The sequence below is a fragment of the Hordeum vulgare genome, chromosome 7H, assembly GCF_904849725.1.
Source record: "Hordeum vulgare subsp. vulgare chromosome 7H, MorexV3_pseudomolecules_assembly, whole genome shotgun sequence".
NCBI classification, from domain to species: Eukaryota; Viridiplantae; Streptophyta; class Magnoliopsida; order Poales; family Poaceae; genus Hordeum; species Hordeum vulgare.
The window spans coordinates 572,443,801-572,462,264 of record NC_058524.1 but is presented as its reverse complement, the minus strand read 5'-3'; the positions used below and the strand labels follow the sequence as shown (position 1 = coordinate 572,462,264).

The window sequence follows — 18,464 nt, the reverse complement described above, 5'->3', positions numbered from 1 at the left end:
AAACACTAGTACGAAACAAGGCCTGAAAGAATTCTCTTGAATCCTGTACAATCCAAAATCCCTCAAAAAACATGATTTTTTGTAGAATATCAGAATTTTGTAGACCCCTCAAAAGAAAATGTCGTCTACTTTACTCTGCATATAACATTTGTCTGAAGTTAAACTTCGTAAAGTCTGACCAACTTTGTAGACAAAAGTATCAACATTCTAAATGAATATACTACTATATTAAAGCTACTAAGCTAGAAGCTTTCATGTGCGTTTGCCATTGTGAATAACGACTCACCTCGGCTTGACACATGTATCCCACTTTTTATTTTGGTTCACTTCAGGTTATTCACTGGTTTTTATTTTTTGCGCCGTTTTTTTTCATCGCTTGATAGATATTTCACTCCTTTTTATGTTTTTATTTATTTATTTATCTTTTGTAAGTTTATTTTCCTTTTCGAACTAATATTAAGAAATTCATAGAATGATTGTACTTTTTAGAATTTTTGTTTACTTTTTAAAAAATATTTGTGTTTTTAAATTTGGTTCAAAAAATCCAGAACAATATTCAAAAATTGTTACCTTCATGTCAAAATTGTTTGCAAATACAAAAAGTTTAGGATTTCAATTTTTTAAATGTTTTTATATTTAACTTAAGGGTTTCCACTCATTTCCACCTCCCACTATCCCATATTTCCCTCCTCCTCATTTTTAACTTAATGATTCAAGAATTATAGTCTATATGAAAAGGCGTTCGTTATATAAATCAATGCAACCAGCTCGACGTCAAACCCATTGTCATTCCTTCTCTCATGTTAAAATAAGAAACAACATACATGAAAGCACGGGTTAAGCCATTGACGCGGCGTGCCGCTGCGCCTTCCACTTGCTAGTATAATTAGATGCATCATCAATTTAATTTTCATGTTATATATGGTATTGTACATGTTGATATTTTTTATATAAATATGGTCAAATTTTATGGAGTTTGACTTAAAACAAAATCTTATATGAGAGTAAAAAGAACTTAAGGGAGTAATCACTAGTACAAAACAGACCTTTCGTCCAGAGCTCTAGTCCGATCCCGACCGGGTTTGAACCTAGGACTAATGTGAGCATTAGCCCCGGTTCCAACGGCTAGGAGCGGACGGGGGCACAGCTAGGATTAGTCCCGATTCAAATGGGACCTCTAATCCCGGTTGGTAATATCAACCGGGACTAAAGCGGTTACGGCAGGCTGGAGCCCCTGCGAGTCCCTTCACTGCCGGTTGGTATCACCAACCGAAACTAAACATAGACCTTTAGGCCCAGTTGGTATATCCAACCGGGGCTAAAGTCTTCCCTATATAAAGCTGCTTCGTCCAGCTCGAGTGCAAGTTTTCTTTCCTCTATGTTTCCTTCCCCAAGCTTGAGTTGATCTTTCATTTTTGCCAAGATTTGTCAAGATTGGCGGCACCCCATCCATCCAAGGGCTCTAAAAGGTTAGCACCTTCATCCTTTCATCTCTCATTGCTAGTTTAGCTCGTTTCATGCTTTATAAGTATAGTGATTTGTGGATTTTATTTTGCGAGTAATTATGTGGGAGTTTTATTTTATATATATATATATATATATATATATATATATATATATATATGCAATTTGAGCTCATATCAACTTCTTAGTTTGCATATGTGTGTAGGTGTGGTTTACTTAGTGCCTTCCCGTCCCCGTCCTCACCACCGTCCGCGCCGTCCCGTCACTGGCACCACCTTGGTGAGCCTCTTGTTCTTATCCTTTTTGTAAAAAAAAAAAGAATCTTATTTGTATGATTTAGATAGTTACTTGTATAAGTTTCTTACTTGTATGATTGTTTGTTATATATAGTGCCATGGTTTTGATATTCGTCCCCGTCGGTCCTCGTCCGGTTTATGATTCGGATGTGGTATAGTATCTTTTATAACTATTTGTTTTATTTCGTGTTTATGACAATTATGCCCATCAAGTTGACACATATATTTTTATCTAGGAGGTATGTGAACCGGAAATTTCAACTGACTCTCTTGCCGAGAAGTTAAATTTAGTTGAAAAAGAAAATGATTATGTGAAAGAAAAATTGAAAATAATTCAAGAAGAGAAGATGAAATTGGAGTTTTATGTTGCCGATTTCGTCGATGATCACAAGATCAAGATGGATGCAATGCACTTGAAGATTAGAAAGATCAGAAAATATGCCATTAATAAAGAGGCTTGGTGTCATTATGTTGTTGGGTCAATTATTACCTTAGTTGCAATTTTGATCGCATTTGTTGTTGCATTTAAATACTTTAGATAGTTGTATGTTGTTTTATGAGAAGTACGTATGAACTTTATGTATATATGTTTTTGCAGTAATAACATTTGGTCACTACTCTTCTTTGGTTTTAATGTGCTGAACTTGTATTAATTTGGTCACTTCGATGTTGTGTAATGAAGATGAGCCAGCAATGGATGTACGATGACCGACGCTCTCCCGATCTCATTAATGGCCTGCATAATTTTATGAGTGTGGCCGAGGCAAACAAGCGGAATGGATTTATGTGTTGTCCATGTGGTGTTTGTAAGAATAATAAGGATTACTCTACCTCAAAAATCCTTCACAACCACCTGCTCGAGTCTGGTTTCATGTCCGACTATAACTATTGGACCAAGCACGGGGAAAGAGGGGTTATAATGGAAGATAATGAAGAATAAGAGGATGATGACAACTATCCTAGGTTCCGTGAATACGATGGTACTACAATGGGGGAAGTTGAAGAAGAGGCATCAGATGAGCCCGCTGATGATCTTGGTTAGGCCATTGTTGATGCACAGAGAAACTGCGAAAGTGAAAGAGAGAGGTTGAAGTTGGAGCACATGTTAGAGGATCACAAAAAATTGTTGTACCCAAATTGTGAAGATACGAAGAAAAAGTTTTGTACTGCACTGGAATTGCTGCAACGGAAGGCAGAGAATGGTGTATCTGTCAAGGGATTTGAAAAGTTGCTGAAAATAATAAAAAAGATGCTTCCAAAGGATAATAAATTGCCTACCATTATGTACGAAGAAAAGAAGGTTGTGTGCCCTCTAGGATTAGAGGTGCAGAAGATGCATGCATGCCCTAATGACTGCATCGTCTACCACGGTGAGGAGTACGAGAATTTGAATTCATGCCAGGTATGCGATGCATTGCACTACAAGATCAGCCGCGATGACCTTGGTGATGTTGAGGGCGAGCGCCCTATGAAGAGGGTTCCTGCCAAGGTGATGTGGTATGCTCCTATAATACCACGGTTGAAACGTTTGTTCCGAAACAAAGAGCATGCCAAGTTGTTGCGATGGCACACAGAAGACCGTAAGAAAGACACAAAGTTGAGAATACCCGCGGATGGGTCGCAGTGAAGCAAAATCGAGAGAGAGTTCGTGGACTTTGCAGTTGACGCGAGGAACTTATGGTTTGCTTTAAGTACAAATGACATGAATCCTTTTGGGGAGCAGATGTGCAGTCATAGCACCTGGCATGTCACTCTTTATATCTATAACCTTCCTTCTTGGTTGTGCATGAAGCGAAAGTTTATTATGATGCCAGTGCTCATCCAAGGCCTTAAGCAAATAGAAAACCACATTGATGTGTACCTAAGGACATTAGTTGAAGAAATTTTACAATTGTGGGTAAAAGGTGTGTATCTGTGGGATGAGCACAAACAAGAGGAATTTGACCGACGAGCGTTGCTGTTTGTAACCATCAATGATTGGCCTACTCTTTGTATCCCTTCAGGACAGACAAACAAGGGATACAATGCATGCACGCACTGTTTACATGAGACTGAAAGTATATATATATATATATATATATATATATATATATATATATATATATATATATATATATATGGCTAAATGTAAGAAGAATATGTACCCGGGATATTGTCAATGTCTTCCAATGAGGCATCTCTTAAGAAAGAAAAGCAAGCATTTCAAAGGTGATGAAGATCACCGGAAGAAGTATGACCACCGTACTAGTGATGATATATTTGATATGATCAAGGATTTAAAAGTAAACTTTGGAAAGCGTCCTGGAGGACAACATGTTTCGAATGACACTAAGGGACACACACTACTAACAGGAGTCCCCGGCAACAACATTAGAAGAATGTTGTTGACGTGTCCCTGGCTTGATGCCTTCGTGACAACATAGCCAGAACTCCTCCCAGTTGCTCAACAATTAGCAATTGTCTTGCAATAGCCCACCAGCGCGTGGGTTCACGGCAGTTTTCAAGGGTAGAGTATTCAACCCAAATTTGTTGGTTCGCCAGGCAGGAAGTGAGAGGATACTCTCGAGTATTAGTAGCTGAAGGTGTCAGACTCAACCACACCTGAAAGATTAGTATCTGCAAGCAAAGTATCAACAGCAAAGTAGTATGATAACAACGGTGTCAGAAACGATCTGTTGACGGCAGACTATTCCTAACTGTTCTATCAATGGCGTCAGAAGTTGCCCGTGGACGGGAAATATTCTTCCCCGTCAACGTCGTGCGAACCAGTATTGTAGCAGGTAGTAGCAGTGTAACGAGTAGCGGTAGTGGCAAGGAACAACAGTAGTGACAGCAGTAGCAAGTAGCAACAGTAGCAAGTAACAGAAGTAGCAAGTATCAATAGCAGCAACAGTAGTAACAGCAGTAGCAGCAGAGCAAGTAACATCAGTAGCAAGTATCAATAGCAGCAACAGTAGTAACAACAGTAGCAGCAGAGCAAGTAACAACAGCAGTGGGACAAACTCGTAGGCAATGGGTCGGTGATTCGTTTGGATGACATTCATCATGCAACAGTTATAACACGGAGAGATATGTGGCTAGCTCCCGTTCGTCAATGTCACGTAGGCATGCATTCTGTGTGTAGTCATATATGCTTAGGGAAAAGAACTTGCATGACATCTATTGTCCATCCCTCCCGTGGTAGCGGGGTACAAAAGGATACTACAGGATATTAAGGTTCTCCTTTTAATAAAGAACCGGAACAACGCATTAGCACTTTGTGAACACATGAACTCCTCAAACTATGGTCATCACCGGGAGTGGTTCCGGTTATTGTCACTCCGGGGTTGCCGGGTCATAACACATAGTAGGTAACTACAACTTGCAAGATCGGATCTAAAACACACATATATTGGACAACATAATAATTTCAGATCTGAAATCATGGCACTCGGGCCCTAGTGACAAGCATTAAGCATGGCAAAGTAGTAGCAACATCAATCTCAGAACATTGTGGATACTAGGGATCAATCCCCGTCAAAATTAACTCGATTACATGATAGATCTCATCCTACTCATCACCGCACAACGAGCCTACGAATAGATTACTCACGAACGATGAAGAGCTTCATGGAATTGGAGAGGGAAGAAGGTTGATGATGACGATGGCGATGATTTCCCCTCTCCAGAGCCCAAAACGGACTCCAGATCTGTCCTCCAGATGAAGAACAGGATGTCGCGGCGCCTCCGTATCGCAAACGCGATGAAATCTTCTCTTCTGATTTTTTCTGGGCGAAAGTGAATTTATAGAGCTGAGTTTGGGGGCGACAGAGCCACGTGGGCCCCACAAGCTTGGTTGCCGTGGCGAGGGGGTGGCCGCAACAACAGGGCTTGTGGCCCACTGGCCCATACCCTCCGGTGGATCTTTGCGCAGGTATTTTTCATATTTTCCAGAAAAATTCTCCGTAAATTTTCAGGACGTTCCGAGAAATTTCATTTCTGCACAAAAACAACACCATGGCAATTCTGCTGAAAACAACGTTATTCTGGGTTAGTTCCATTCAAATCATGCAAATTAGAGTCCAAAACAAGGGCAACCGAGTTTGGAAAAGTAGTTACGATGGAGACGTATCACACACCCATGTGGAAGAAGAAATCTATATTTTGGGAGCTACCCTATTGGAAAGTCCTAGAGGTCCGCTCTGCAATCACAGTGATGCACATGACGAACAATCTTTGTGTGAACCTGCTAGGCTTCTTGGGCGTGTATGGTCACACAAAAGATACATCGGAGGCACGAGAGGACCAGCAATGTATGAATGAAAAAGACGGCATGCATCCAAAGTAGTATCAAGGTCCTACGAGCTACGCTCTGACCAAAGAAGAGAAGGAAATATTTTTTGAATGCGTGAGAAGTATGAAGGCCCCGTTTTGCTTCTTGTCAAAAATAAAGGGAATAATATATGGTTGGGAATTTTTTTCAAAACCTAAACTCTCATGACTACCACATGATTATGACGCAATTTCTTCTGGTTGCATTGAGGGGGATTCTATCGGAAAATGTTCGAGTACCCATTGTGAAGCTATGTGCATTCCTCAATGCAATTTCTGAGAAGGTAATCGATCCAAAAATCCTACCAAGGTTACACAATGATTTTTTTCGAATGTCTTGTCAGTTTCAAGTTGGTGTTCCCACCATCTTTCTTCAATATTATGACGCACGTTCTAGTTCACCTAGTCAAAGAAATTACCATTCTGGGTCCTGTATTTCTACACAATATGTTCCCCTTTGAGAGGTTCATGGAAGTCTTAAAGAAATATGTTCATAACTGTGCTAGGCCAGAAGGAAACATCTCCAAGGGCTATGGAATAGAGGAGATTATTGAGTTTTGTGTTGACTTTATTCCTGACAATAAGTCGGTTGGTGTTCCTCAATCGCGACATGAGGGGGGACTTACTGGAAAAGGAACGCTAGAAAAGTAAGCAGTAATAAGTATAGACGGGCATTCTTTCACTCAAGCGCACTACATAGTTCTACAAAATTCCACCTTGGTAGCTATGTGTATCGAGGAACACATGGATATTGTACGCTCCAATAACCCAGAGCAATCTGACTCGTGGATTAAACGTACACATATGGTGACTTTCAGCGGTTGGTTTCAAACACATCTTAGGAATAACACGATTGTTGGATGTGAGTTGTACTTGTTGGCCAAGTTACCATCTTTGACTATCATCAGTAGAAAAGAGGGCTTTGGTCCACTTGATGAAATCCCATTAGTCCCGGTTCACTTACGGACCGGGACCATGGGGGCATCGGTCCCGGTTCGTGAGGCCACGACGCCGGCCGGGCCTCGTGGGCCATTGGTCCCGGTTCGTCTGGCCCCTTTGGTCCCGGTTCCAAACACGAACCGGGACGAATGTGTCTTGCTCCTGGCCCACAACAATTGGTCCCGGTTTTGGCTAGAACCGGGACCAAATGTTGTCCCTCACTCCCGGTTGCGTCCACAAACCGGGACCAATGCTTGGCCTATATATTACCAGCCGGCCGCGAGCAGAGCAGTGCACTGCTCTGTTTTTTTGGCCGGACGTGGGAGAGCTTTGTGGTGCTCTAGCTCAACTCCTATGCACGTGAGGTGTTCGATGAAATGCCCAAGCCACACTTAAGTTTTCTCCTCTCGAAGCTCCTTGTCCAAGGTTCATTTTCCTCTAGTTTTGTGTAGCTTTGGCGGTCCGTCCGTGTCCCGTCCCCGTCCTCACCGCCGTCGATCGCCCGTGCCCATCTCGGCTCGGCACCACCGTGGCTAGTCTCTTCTTGTTATCTTCTTTCTAAAAGGAAAAAGTTCTTACTTGTATGATTTAGATAGATACTTGTGTAAGTTTCTTCCTTCTATTATTGTTTGTTATTATATAGTGCGATGGTTTTGGTATCCGTCTCCGTCGACCCTCGTCCTGTCTATGATTCGGATGTGGTATATATTATCTTTTATAAAAATTTGTTTTATTTAGTGTTTATGACAATTATGCCGACCAACGTGACATAGATTTTTTTTATCTAGGAGGTATGTGAACCGGAAATTTGAACCGACATACAAATTCTTGCCAAGAAGTTAAATTTGATTGAAAAAGAAAGCAGTAAATTGAAAGAAAAATTACAAAGAGTTGAAGACGAGAAGATGATATTGGAGTTGGATGTTGCCGATGTGCGTGACGATCACAAGATCAAGATGAATGCAATGTGCTTGAAGATTAGAAACATTAGAAAATATGCCATTCATACTGAGGCTTGGTATCATTATGTTGTTGGATCAATTTGTACCTTAGTTGCGGTTATGATCGCATTTGTTGTTGCATTTAAATTTAGTAATTTCAATGTATGTTCTAATTAGATGCTCTAGAGATCTATATGTTGTTCAATAATGAGAACTATGTAAGAACATTATGTATTTATTTTGGTCACTACTGTACTTTGGCTTTAATGTGATGATGAATTTCTATTAATTTGGTCACTTCTCTATTCATTATATGTTGTAATGGTTTTTAATTAATACACGCACCCATTTGGGAAAAATGGAATAAGTTCGAAAAAATAAAATGCCTTTTGTAACAGATGAGTTTTCGTGTGAAACCCTCATACTTCGAAAGAGATTGTCCGATTTGTACACGAAGTGCATCCAGTTTTAAATCATGTCGAATCATGTGAAGAATAGATCTTGTTGGAATTTCTTGAATCATGTTGAATCATGTGAAGAATAGATCTTGTTGGAATTTCTTGAATCATGTCCAATCATGTGGAATCATGTCGAATCATCTAAAGAATAGATGTTGTTGGCATTTCTTGAATCATGTCGAATCATGTGAAGAATAGATCTTGTTGGCATTTCTTGAATCATGTCGAATCACGTGAAGAATAGATCTTGTTGGAATTTCTAGAATCATGTCGAATCATGTCGAGTCATGTGAAGAATAGATCTTGTTGGAATTTCTTGAATCATGTGGAATCATGTCGAATGATGTGAAGAATAGATCTTGTTGGCATTTATTGAATCATGTCGAATCATGCGGAGCTTGGTGAAGAACCACCTGTTCTTGCCGGTCTTGAACCTCTCCTCGAGCTTGGACTTGGCGGACTTCGCGGCGGTGAGCTTCTTGTCGTTGGTGGTGAGGAAGTCGGGGGCGCCGGAGACCACCTCCTTGAGGTCGACGTCGAGGGTGTAGAGGGTGGGCATGAGGTGGGTGAAGTTGACGAGCTTGAGGAAGACCTTGTCGCGGGACTTCTTGGCCGTCTTCTTGGCCGAGTCCTTGCGGATCACCTTCTTCGGGTATTTGGCCAGGCCGGCGACCAGGCAGTGCCCGTAGGGGCGGTCGCGGGTGCCCTCCTCAAACACGTGCACGATCACTGCCTTCTCCCCGGCGTACCTGCCCTGCAACAGGATCACCGCCTTGCCCGGCTTCAGGAACTTCACCATCTTCCTTCTCCTCTCCTCGCGCTGCGCCGCCGCCGATGGGTTTCGGGTTCGGGGAGGGGTTGGAGGCTGTGGGCGGGGGAAAGCTGGCGGCGTTGTTGGGGAGGAGATTATATTGGGTTGGTGGCGCTAGGGTTTCACCGAATCATGTGAAGAATAGATCTTGTTTTTGGTGGTTCTTCACGAAGCACCTCGGTCGTGGCAGGCACAGGCCATTCGTGTCGGTTTGTAGCACAAACTGGTACCAAAGACATACTTTCGTGTCGGTTGGTGGTACAAATAGGGAAAAAATGAAATAAGTTCGAAAAAAATGAAATGCCTTTTGTAAAAGATGAGTTTTGCATGAAACCCTCATACTTTGAAAGAGATTGTCCAATTTGTACACGAAGTGCATCCAGTTTTTGCGGCAACCCTCTCAACTTTTTACCACATGCTATGTGGGTGAAATGATGATACCATGCCAACTTTCAACCTATTAAGAGTTCATTTGTAGTGCTTTTCAATTTATGTGTCATTTAGCTCCAAAAAATCAGTAAAAGCATGAAAAATACCAAATGAAGTCAGAAAGTGTTGAAAATTGATGATGTGGCCTTGAATGGTTCATGAAGACCCTGTTTTTAGTGTGGATCTATATGAGATGTTATGTTTCATGTGTCGAATTATGTGAAGAATAAAACTTGTTAGAATTTCTTGAATCATGTCGAATCATGTGAATAATAGATCTTGTTGGAATTTCTTGAATTATGTTAATCATGTGGAATCATGTGAAAAATAGATCTTGTTGGAATTTCTTGAATCATGTCGAATCATGTGGAATCATGTCGAATCATGTAAGAATAGATCTTGTTGGCATTTCTTGAATCATGTCGAATCAAGTGAAGAATAGATGTTGTTGGAATTTCTTGAATCATGTCGAATCATGTGAAGAATAGATCTTGTTGGAATTTCTTGAATCATGTCGAATCATGAGGTTGGTGAAGTTGATGAGCTTGAGGAAGACCTTGACGCGGGACTTCTTGGCCGTCTTCTTGGCCGAGTCCTTCCGGATCACCTTCTTCGGGTATTTGGCCCAGCCGGCGACTAGGCAGTTCCCGTAAGGGCGGTCGCGGGTGCCCTCCTCGAACACGTGCATGATCACCGCCTTCTTCCCAGCGTACCTGCCCTGCAACAGGTGCACCGCCTTGCCTGACTTTAGGAACTTCACCATCTTCCTTCTCCTCTCCTCGTGTTGCGCCGCCGCCGATAGGTTTCGGGTTGGGGGAGGGGTTGCAGGCTGTGGGCGGGGGAAAGCTGGCGGCGTGGTTGGGGAAGAGATTATATAGGGTTGGCGGCGCTAGGGTTTTTCCGAATCATGTGGAGAATAGATCTTGTTTTTGGTGGTTCTTCACCAAACACCTCGACCATGGCAGGCACAAGCCATTCGTGTCAGATTGTGGCACCAACCGGGACCAAAGACTCCCTTTAGTGTCGGTTGCTGCACAAACTCGGACTAAAGGTCTCTTCTTCCCGGCTGTTAGGCTGCTGAAAATTGACCTTTAGTCTCGGTTTGTTCCTCGAAATGGGACAACAGGTTTTCACATATAAGGCGGGAGTTATCGAATTTTCCCCAACCTCTCCCTTTTGCCCTGCGCCGCCGCCGCCGATCCATTCCTCCTTGTCGTCACCGCCTTCCCCGAGCCCGTCGTCGTCGCCGCCCTCGCCCCGAGTCCGTCGTCGTCGCCGCCCCCGAGCCCGTCGCCGTCGCCGCCCCCGCCCCGAGTCCATCATCGTCGCTGCCCCTGAGCCCGTCGCCGTCGCCGCCCCCACCCCGAGCCAGTCGTTGTCGCCGCCCCGAACCCGTCGCTGTCTCCGCCCATCGCCCCGAGCTCGTCGCCGTCGCCGCTCCGAGCCCGTCGTCGTTGCCGCCTGATACGTCCATTTTGCATCATGTTTTCATGTTGATATTTATCGCTTCTTGAGCTGTCATTTCACTTCACGGTACAATACTTATGCCTTTTCCTCTTATTTTGCAAGGTTTACATGAAGAGGGAGAATGCCGACAAATCGAATTCTGGCCTGAAAGTGGAGCAAAGTTGAGACACCTATTCCGCGCAACTCCAATGCCGTAAAAATCAACGAGGATTTTTTTTCTGGATTTATAAAAAATACTGGGCCGAAGAAGCGCCAGAGGGGCGCCAGCAGGTGGCCACAAGCCTGCACAGTGCGGCCACCCCCCCAGGCCGCGCCATGAGGGCTTGTGGGCAGCCTGCTGGCCCACTGGCCCCCCTCTTCTGCTATATGAAGGGTTTCGTCCAGGAAAAAATCAGGGGGGAGCTTTTTCGTGGATTCGCCGTCACCACGAGGCGGAACTTGAGCAGAACCAATCTAGAGCTCCGACAGGACGATCCTGCCGGGGAAACTTCCCTCCCGGAGGGGGAAATCGTCGCCATCGTCATCACCAACACTCCTCTCATTGTAGGGGACTCGTCACCATCAACATCTTCATCAGCACCATCTCATCTCCAAACCCTAGTTCATCAGTTGTAACCAATCTCCTGTTGGAATTATGCCCTAGAGGCAATAATAAATATGGTTATTATTATAATTCCTGTATCAAGATAATAGTTTATTATCCATGCTATAATTGTATTGAATGAAGACTCATTTACATGTGTGGATACATAGACAAAACACCGTCCCTAGCATGCCTCTAGTTGGCTAGCCAGTTAATCAATGATAGTCAGTGTCTTCTGATTATGAACAAGGTGTTGTTGCTTGATAACTGGATCACGTCATTGGGAGAATCACGTGATGGACTAGACCCAAACTAATAGACGTAGCATGTTGATCGTGTCATTTTGTTGCTACTGTTTTCTGCGTGTCAAGTATTTATTCCTATGACCATGAGATCATATAACTCACTGACACCGGAGGAATGCTTTGTGTGTATCAAACGTCGCAACGTAACTGGGTGACTATAAAGATGCTCTACAGGTATCTCCGAAGGTGTTAGTTGAGTTAGTATGGATCAAGACTGGGATTTGTCACTCCGTGTGACGGAGAGGTATCTCGGGGCCCACTCGGTAATACAACATCACACACAAGCCTTGCAGGCAATGTAACTTAGTGTAAGTTGCGGGATCTTGTATTACGGAACGAGTAAAGAGACTTGCCGGCAAACGAGATTGAAATAGGTATGCGGATACTGACGATCGAATCTCGGGCAAGTAACATACCGAAGGACAAAGGGAATGACATACGGGATTATACGAATCCTTGGCACTGAGGTTCAAACGATAAGATCTTCGTAGAATATGTATGATCCAATATGGGCATCTAGGTCCCGCTATTGGATATTGACCGAGGAGTCTCTCGGGTCATGTCTACATGGTTCTCGAACCCGCAGGGTCTGCACACTTAAGGTTCGACGTTGTTTTATGCGTATTTGAGTTATATGGTTGGTTACCGAATGTTGTTCGGAGTCCCGGATGAGATCACGGACGTCACGAGGGTTTCCGGAATGGTCCGGAAACGAAGATTGATATATAGGATGACCTCATTTGATTACCGGAAGGTTTTCGGAGTTACCGGGAATGTACCGGGAATGTCGAATGGGTTCCGGGAGTTCACCGGGGGGGGGGGGGGGGGCAACCCACCCCGGGGAAGCCCATAGGCCTTGGGGGAGACACACCAGCCCTTAGTGGGCTGGTGGGACAGCCCACAAGTGGCCTATGCGCCAAGGAGAAGAAAATCAAGAGAGAAAGAAAAAAAAAAGGAGGAGGTGGGAAGGAAGGGGGACTCCCTCCCACCAAACCTAGTCCAACTCGGTTTGGGGGGGGGGAGAGTCCTCCCCGTTGGCTCGGCCGACCCCCTTGAGGGTCCTTGGACCCCAAGGCAAGGCCCCCTCCCTCCCACCTATATATACGGAGGTTTTAGGGCTGATTTGAGACAACTTTTCCACGGCAGCCCGACCACATACCTCCATGGTTTTTCCTCTAGATCGCGTTTCTGCGGAGCTCGGGCGGAGCCCTGCTGAGACAAGGTCATCACCAACCTCCGGAGCGCCGTCACGCTGCTGGAGAACTATTCTACCTCTCCGTCTCTCTTGCTGGATCAAGAAGGCCGAGATCATCGTCGAGCTGTACGTGTGCTGAACGCGGAGGTGCCGTCTGTTCGGTACGAGATCGTGGGACTGATCACGGGATTGTTCGCAGGGCGGATCGAGGGACGTGAGGACGTTCCACTACATCAACCGCGTTCTCTAACGCTTCTGCTGTACGGTCTACAAGGGTACGTAGATCACTCATCCCCTCTCGTAGATGGACATCACCATGATAGGTCTTCGTGCGCGTAGGAAAATTTTTGTTTCCCATGCGACGTTCCCCAACAGTGGCATCATGAGCTAGGTTAAGGCGTAGATGTCTTCTCGAGTAGAACACAAAGGTTTTTGTGGGCGGTGATGTGCGTTTTTCTGCCCTCCTTAGTCTTTTCTTGATTCCGCGGTATTGTTGGATTGAAGCGGCTTGGACCGACATTACTCGTACGCTTACGAGAGACTGGTTTCATCGTTACGAGTAACCCCCTTTTCTCAAAGATGACTGGCAAGTGACGGTTTCTCCAACTTTAGTTGAATCGGATTTGACCGAGGAGGTCCTTGGATGAGGTTAAATAGCAACTCATATATTCCGTTGTGGTGTTTGCGTAAGTAAGATGCGATCCTACTAGATACCCTTGGTCACCACGTAAAACATGCAACAACAAAATTAGAGGACGTCTAACTTGTTTTTGCAGGGTATGATTGTGATGTGATATGGCCAACGATGTGATGTGATATATTGGATGTATGAGATGATCATGTTGTAATAGAAATATCGACTTGCACGTCGATGGTACGGCAACCGGCAGGAGCCATAGGGTTGTCTTTATACTAACGTTTGTGCTTGCAGATGCGTTTACTATTTTGCTAGGATGTAGCTTTAGTAGTAATAGCATAAGTAGCACGACAAGACGAAATTGTGTTCTCCCCGACTGTGCATCGTTGCTACAGTTCGTCGTTTCGAGACACCACGTGATGATCGGGTGTGATAGACTCAACGTTCACATACAACGGGTGTAAAACAGTTGCGCACACGGAACACTCGGGTTAAGCTTGACGAGCCTAGCATGTGCAGACATGGCCTCGGAACACATGAGACCGAAAGGTCGATCATGAATCATATAGTTGATATGATTAGCATAGGGATGCTTACCACTGAAACTATACTCAACTCACGTGATGATCGGACTTGGGATAGTGTAAGTGGATCATGAACCACTCAAATGACCAGAGAGATGTACTTTTTGAGTGGGAGTTTAGCAAATAATTTGATTAAGTTGAACTCTAATTGTCTTGAACATAGTCTAAGTCCACTTTGAATATATTTGTGTTGTAGATCATGGCTCACGCGACAGTCATCCTGAATTTTAATACGTTCCTAGAGAAAGCTAAGTTGAAAGATGATGGAAGCAACTTTGTAGACTGGGCTCGTAATCTTAAGCTAATCTTACAAGCTGGGAAGAAGGATTATGTCCTTAATGCTGCGCTAGGAGATGAACCACCCGCTACGGCTGATCAGGATGTTAAGAACGCTTGGTTAGCACGTAAGAAGGACTACTCAATAGTTCAATGTGCAGTCTTGTATGGCTTAGAACCGGGACTTCAACGTCGCTTTGAGCGTCATGGAGCATTTGAGATGTTCCAGGAGTTGGAGTTTATCTTTCAGAAGAACGCCCGGATCGAGAGGTATGAGACCTCCGATAAATTCTATGCTTGCAAGATGGAGGAAAACTCGTCTGTCAGTGAACATGTGCTCAAAATGTCTGGGTACTCAAACCGTCTAGCTGAACTGGGGATTGAACTCCCGCAAGAAGCTATCACTGACAGAATCCTCCAATCACTGCCGCCAAGCTACAAAGGCTTTGTGTTGAACTACAACATGCAAGGGATGAACAAGTCTCCCGGCGAGTTGTTTGCGATGTTGAAAGTCGCAGAGTCTGAACTCCGTAAAGAGCATCAAGTGTTGATGGTAAATAAGACCACTAGTTTCAAGAGAAACGGCAAAGGCAAGAAGGGCAATTCGAAGAAGAGCGGCAAGCCTGTTGCCAATCCGCCGAAGAAACCCAAAGCTGGACCTAAGCCTGAAACGGAGTGTTTCTATTGCAAGGGTATGGGTCATTGGAAGCGCAATTGCCCCAAGTATCTGGCAGATAAGAAGGCGGGCAAAGAAAAATCAGGTATATTTGATATACATGTTATTGATGTGTACTTAACCGGCTCTCGTAGTAGTGCCTAGGTATTCGATACCGGTTCTATTGCTCATATTTGCAACTCAAAGCAGGAACTGCGGAATAGACGAAGGCCGGCGAAAGACGAAGTGACGATGCGCGTAGGAAATGGTTCCAAGGTTGATGCAATCGCCGTCAGCACAGTGTCACTTCAGCTACCATCGGGATTAGTGATGAACTTAAATCATTGTTATTTAGTGCCTGCGTTGAGCATGAACATTATATCTGGATCTTGTTTATTGCGAGATGGTTACTCTTTTAAGTCTGAGAATAATGGTTGTTCTATTTCTATGAGTAACATCTTTTATGGTCATGCACCGAATGTGAGAGGATTGTTCATATTGAATCTTGATGGCGATACGCATATACATAACATTGAGACCAAAAGAGTTAGAGTAAACAATGATAGCGCCATATTTTTGTGGCACTGCCGCTTGGGTCATATTGGTGTAAAGCGCATGAAGAAACTCCATGCTGATGGAATTTTGGAGTCACTTGACTTTGATTCACTTGACACGTGCGAACCATGCCTCATGGGCAAGATGACTAAGACTCCGTTCTCCGGAACAATGGAGCGTGCAAGTGACTTATTGGAAATCATATATACCGATGTGTGTGGTCCAATGAGCGTGGAGGCACGCGGCGGATATCGTTATTTTCTCACCTTCACTGACGATTTAAGTAGATATGGTTATGTCTACTTGATGAAGCACAAGTCTGAAACATTTGAAAAGTTCAAGCAATTTCAGAGTGAAGTGGAAAATCATCGTAACAAGAAGATCAAGTTCCTACGGTCTGATCGTGGGGGTGAATATCTGAGTTTCGAGTTTGGTGCTCACTGAAGACAATGTGGAATTGTTTCACAGTTAACACCGCCTGGAACACCACAGCGTAATGGTGTGTCCGAACGTCGTAATCGTACTTTGTTAGAGATGGTGCGATCTATGATGTCTCTTACTGATTTGCCGTTATCATTTTGGGGTTATGCATTGGAAACAGCTGCATTCACTTTAAATAGGGCACCATCAAAATCCGTTGAGACGACACCATACGAACTGTGGTATAGCAAGAGGCCAAAGTTGTCGTTTCTTAAAGTTTGGGGATGTGATGCTTATGTCAAAAAGCTTCAGCCTGAAAAGCTGGAACCCAAAGCGGAAAGGTGCGTCTTCATAGGTTACCCAAAAGAGACAGTTGGGTACACCTTCTATCTCAAATCCGAGGGCAAAGTGTTCGTTGCTAAGAATGGAGCTTTTCTCGAGAAAGAGTTTCTCTCGAGAGAATTGAGTGGGAGGAAGATAGAACTTGACGAGGTTGTCGAACCTCTCATCCCTCTGGATGGTGGCGCAGGGCAAGGGGAAACCTCTGTCGTTGCGATGCCGGTTGAGGAGGAAGTTAATGATGATGATCATGAAACTCCAGTTCAAGTTTCTGTTGAACCACGCAGGTCGACGAGATCACGCGCTGCTCCAGAGTGGTACGGTAATCCCGTCTTATCAATCATGTTGTTGGACAACAATGAACCTGCAAATTATGAAGAAGCAATGGTGGGCCAGATTCCAACAAATGGCTAGAAGCCATGAAATCCGAGATAGGATCCATGTATGAGAACAAAGTGTGGACTTTGGAGATACTACCTGAGGGCCGCAAGGCTATTCAGAACAAATGGATCTTTAAGAAGAAGACGGACGCTGACGGTAATGTGACCGTTTATAAAGCTCGACTTGTGGCAAAGGGTTTTTCACAAGTTCCAGGAGTTGACTACGATGAGACTTTCTCACCCGTAGCGATGCTTAAGTCCGTCAGAATCATGTTAGCAATAGCTGCATTTTTCGATTATGAAATCTGGCAGATGGATGTCAAAACGGCGTTCCTTAACGGTTTCCTTAAGGAAGAGTTGTATATGATGCAACCCGAAGGTTTTGTCGATCCTAAAAATGCTGACAAGGTGTGCAAGCTCCAGCGATCCATTTATGGACTGGTGCAAGCATCTCGGAGTTGGAACAAACGCTTTGATGAGGTGATCAAAGCATTTGGGTTTATACAAGTGGTTGGAGAATCCTGTATTTACAAGAAAGTGAGTGGGAGCTCTGTGGCGTTTCTAATATTATATGTGGATGACATATTACTGATTGGAAACAACGTAGAGCTTTTGGAGAGCATAAAAGGTTACTTGAATAAAAGTTTCTCTATGAAGGACCTAGGAGAAGCTGCTTACATTCTGGGCATTAAGATCTATAGGGATAGATCGAAACGCCTGATAGGATTTTCACAAAGCACATACCTTGATAAAGTTTTGAAAAGGTTCAAAATGGAACAGTCCAAGAAAGGGTTCTTGCCAGTTTTACAAGGTACAAGATTGAGTAAGACTCAGTGCCCAGCAACTGATGAAGATAGAGAGCATATGCGCTCCGTCCCCTATGCTTCAGCCATAGGTTCTATCATGTATGCGATGCTGTGCACTAGACCGGATGTTAGCCTGGCCATAAGTATGGCAGGTAGGTTCCAGAGTAATCCAGGAGTGGATCACTGGACAGCGGTCAAGAATATCCTGAAGTACCTTAAAAGGACTAAGGAGATGTTTCTCGTGTATGGAGGTGACGAAGAGCTCGCCGTAAAAGGTTACGTCGATGCAAGCTTTGACACAGATCCGGACGACTCTAAGTCGCAAACCGGATACATATTTATTCTTAATGGGGGTGCAGTAAGCTGGTGCAGTTCCAAGCAAAGCGTCGTAGCAGATTCTACATGTGAAGCGGAGTACATGGCTGCCTCGGAGGCGGCTAAGGAGGGTGTCTGGATGAAGCAGTTCATGATGGATCTTGGAGTGGTGCCAAGTGCACTGGATCCAATAACCTTGTTCTGTGACAACACGGGTGCCATTGCCTTAGCAAAGGAACCACGGTTTCACAAGAAGACCAGACACATCAAACGACGCTTCAACCTCATCCGCGACTAC

General features: G+C 44.2%; 1 protein-coding gene across 1 annotated transcript; it reads right to left on the bottom strand.

The window, feature by feature from the left end:
- Positions 1-130: 130 nt before the first annotated feature.
- On the bottom strand, positions 131-9,208 carry LOC123409337 (60S ribosomal protein L27-like). Its single transcript, XM_045102269.1, has 2 exons — positions 8,803-9,208; positions 131-135 (listed from the first exon to the last, which is right to left on the bottom strand). Exons 1-2 carry the CDS (start codon positions 9,206-9,208, stop codon positions 131-133), a joined length of 411 nt encoding a protein of 136 aa, XP_044958204.1.
- Between the last annotated feature and the right edge of the window lie 9,256 nt (positions 9,209-18,464).

What these genes read in the sequence shown, in the direction of transcription:
- LOC123409337 (XM_045102269.1), bottom strand. Translation starts at nt 9,208, where the DNA reads ATGGTGAAGTTCCTGAAGCCGGGCAAGGCGGTGATCCTGTTGCAGGGC.